Source organism: Apaloderma vittatum, unplaced genomic scaffold (genome assembly GCF_000703405.1).
Source record: "Apaloderma vittatum isolate BGI_N311 unplaced genomic scaffold, ASM70340v1 scaffold31381, whole genome shotgun sequence".
Taxonomy (NCBI): domain Eukaryota; kingdom Metazoa; phylum Chordata; class Aves; order Trogoniformes; family Trogonidae; genus Apaloderma; species Apaloderma vittatum.
Window position 1 is genome coordinate 1,994 of NW_009697862.1, and position 2,545 is coordinate 4,538.

The following is a 2,545-nucleotide window of genomic DNA, read 5'->3' on the forward strand; positions in this document are numbered from 1 at the left end:
TGGGGCTCGGTCTATCCCCCTTCATGCATGATGCTCTGCACATACCGATGCATCCTGGACATTCTCGCCGCCGTCGATACCCTCAACTGGCAGGCAATCACTCTCCTGCCACCTCAGGCACCACAGGGCTCCAGGGAAAGGTTGTCCTCCGGCACTCTCCTCCTCCTCTTTTTTCTCAGGACCACGTTTGTTTGTTTTCCTCTCAATTCTCCCTCATTCAGCAGAATAAAACTCCCCAACATAAAAAGACAGGACAGCTCAAGACAAGACAAAATGAAAAGGGAGAGAGAACGTTGGGGTCATCTGTTAAATATCTTGATCACAGAGGTGCTGATTGAACTGTCCCTGGCCAGAGGCAGGTTCAATTTCTACTTGGGGCTGGAGGAGGCTCTGGAAGTTTCCCAGAAGTCATTCCCCAAAGCTCTCCCGCCTCTTAAAACAACCCTGCCAGACTCCTATTGCCATGACATCTATTGACAATAATTTAAGTCAAAGAATGATTTAAATAAAAAGATAGTATTAGTTTAACTCATAATAATTTACTTCAGAGAACTGTCATTAAGTTTTCTTAACCTAGATGGTGAAGATAGAACATCTGTATCATCTTACACTGGCTGGAAAGATTAAATTTCTTATTTTCTATAATAAAATATGAACATGTTTAATGGGCTCCATGCTCCATGCACACCTTGCACTTCACACAGGACAGAGTCTTTAGCAGTGTCTTTTCCAGTTTGGGATTGCTCAAAACCAGAATAAGGGAATGAACAGTTGGAAAAATATACTGAAAGACTAAAATAATAAATGTCAGAGGATCATGTTCCTTGGTGACATTAATCATATTCAAGACGAAACATGTAAAGTCAATGCTGTAAATGAAGAGGAAGAAGAGAATAGATTTCATGGCTTTAATGTGAACATCCACACTGAGGTTCTTCGCAGAATTTGTCTGCATGTTGCTTTTGTGTCGCCAGAGAGAAAAGAGGAGGAGAAGGGCAGAAAAAATTACTACCATGAAAGCAGCGGAAAATACGAAGCCAAAAGTGACAAACATAGCCAAAAGTTTTTCGTCCATTCTTACACTCAATTTCCATGAAACTTGTGTGGTGGAATTGAAGCAGTTATTGAGTTCTTTCTCACTGATGTCGTAGGCAAGGAAACTGAAGACCAAGGATAAAAGCACTGACCCCAACATCAGCCATGGCACAATCCTGTCAATTTTTACTTTCATGTAGGTGAAGAAGGTGTGCCTGAAATTTGCAATTTTTATACAATAGAAACCACAAAGACAAGCAGAAACTAGCAAGTTGGAGGAAACAGAAAAGCTTTGAATAGCTGCAAGGAGTTGGGGTATGGGTTGAACAAAAAAACACCAGGAACATGTTTTTGAAATAACAATAGATACCAGTGTGAAGCACAAATACCAAAACCTGGAGCATCCCAGAAACAGCAAGATCTTCTCAAAGGAGTTAAAGCTTCTCTTTTTGACCCAAGCAATACAAAGCACAGAAACAATGAAAGCGTTTATCCACAGGCCAGCAAATGCCTGAAGCGTGGCGATGACCACAGCTGTGGTTCTGTAAGAAGTGGAATTAGCTTCATATGGAGAGTTGTAAGCTGCCATCCTTCAGAATGGGAAGCAACGCTGAGCCAGAGAAGGAAGTTGTTGCACCAAGGCTGAGCGCAGGTCGGCAGCTGCTGTTTGCTGAGTGTCACGTATGGAAAGAGGAGCTTTATAGAGTTGTTGTTGGGGATTGTGGTGCTGCTCCTATTCAGAGCAGGGCAGGTGCAGGAATGTAAATGTGCTGGGTGTCTCCTTACATGCTATCAATGTCAGTATTCAATATTTGCATTTCAGATCAGAAGATCTGCCTTGGGCGACACAAACAAATTAGATGCTATTCTGTGGTGGGCAGTGTTGTGATTTAGTCCCTGTCCTATGTTTGATCACTGTCAGGATTGATGGTCTGGGTTCTCCCGTGCTGTTGTCACTTCCAGTGCTCATGCAGAGGAATGCGTTCAGCAAAGCACAGTGAGGGGAATCTTTATCCCCTTTCCCTGCAGAGTCCAGGAGCTGCAAAATTCAACCAAGATGCTGGAAATGGGAGTTGATTTTTATCCTTTGAGGATACTGCAATCTCTGTTAATTTTCCCAGTGTTAATGCCTTAATAGTAGGTGAACTGCCACATAGTGGGGGTAAGGCATTGAAGGATATGCAGGAGTTTCTTTTAAATTGAAGTGTATAGAGGAAAAGAAGTTCATGTGTGACGATTCAATGTTTGTCTTTCGAATGTGAGGATTTTTAGGGATGAAACCTTGCTTGGATTGCTCAGAACTGAAATACTGAATTATCATCAACTGTATGTGACCATCTTCTGCATCCCAAATGTATAAAATTTAATGTAAGATGTCGCGGTTAGATCTGACCACCCAAGCTGACGATGAAGAACCATGCAGTCATTCCTTCACTGCTCCCCCCACCTCCATCTCCACAGGGATGTGGAGGGAGAAAACTCAACTAAAATGGTTCAAGGGTTGCAATTA

The 2,545-nt window shown here is 42.5% G+C and overlaps 1 protein-coding gene across 1 annotated transcript; it reads right to left on the bottom strand.

The window, feature by feature from the left end:
* Window positions 1–661: 661 nt before the first annotated feature.
* On the bottom strand, window positions 662–1,624 carry LOC104280225 (taste receptor type 2 member 9-like). Its single transcript, XM_009877803.1, has one exon. The coding sequence runs from the start codon at window positions 1,622–1,624 to the stop codon at window positions 662–664; it is 963 nt and encodes a 320-aa protein (XP_009876105.1).
* Between the last annotated feature and the right edge of the window lie 921 nt (window positions 1,625–2,545).

What these genes read in the sequence shown, in the direction of transcription:
- LOC104280225 (XM_009877803.1), bottom strand. Translation starts at nt 1,624, where the DNA reads ATGGCAGCTTACAACTCTCCATATGAAGCTAATTCCACTTCTTACAGA.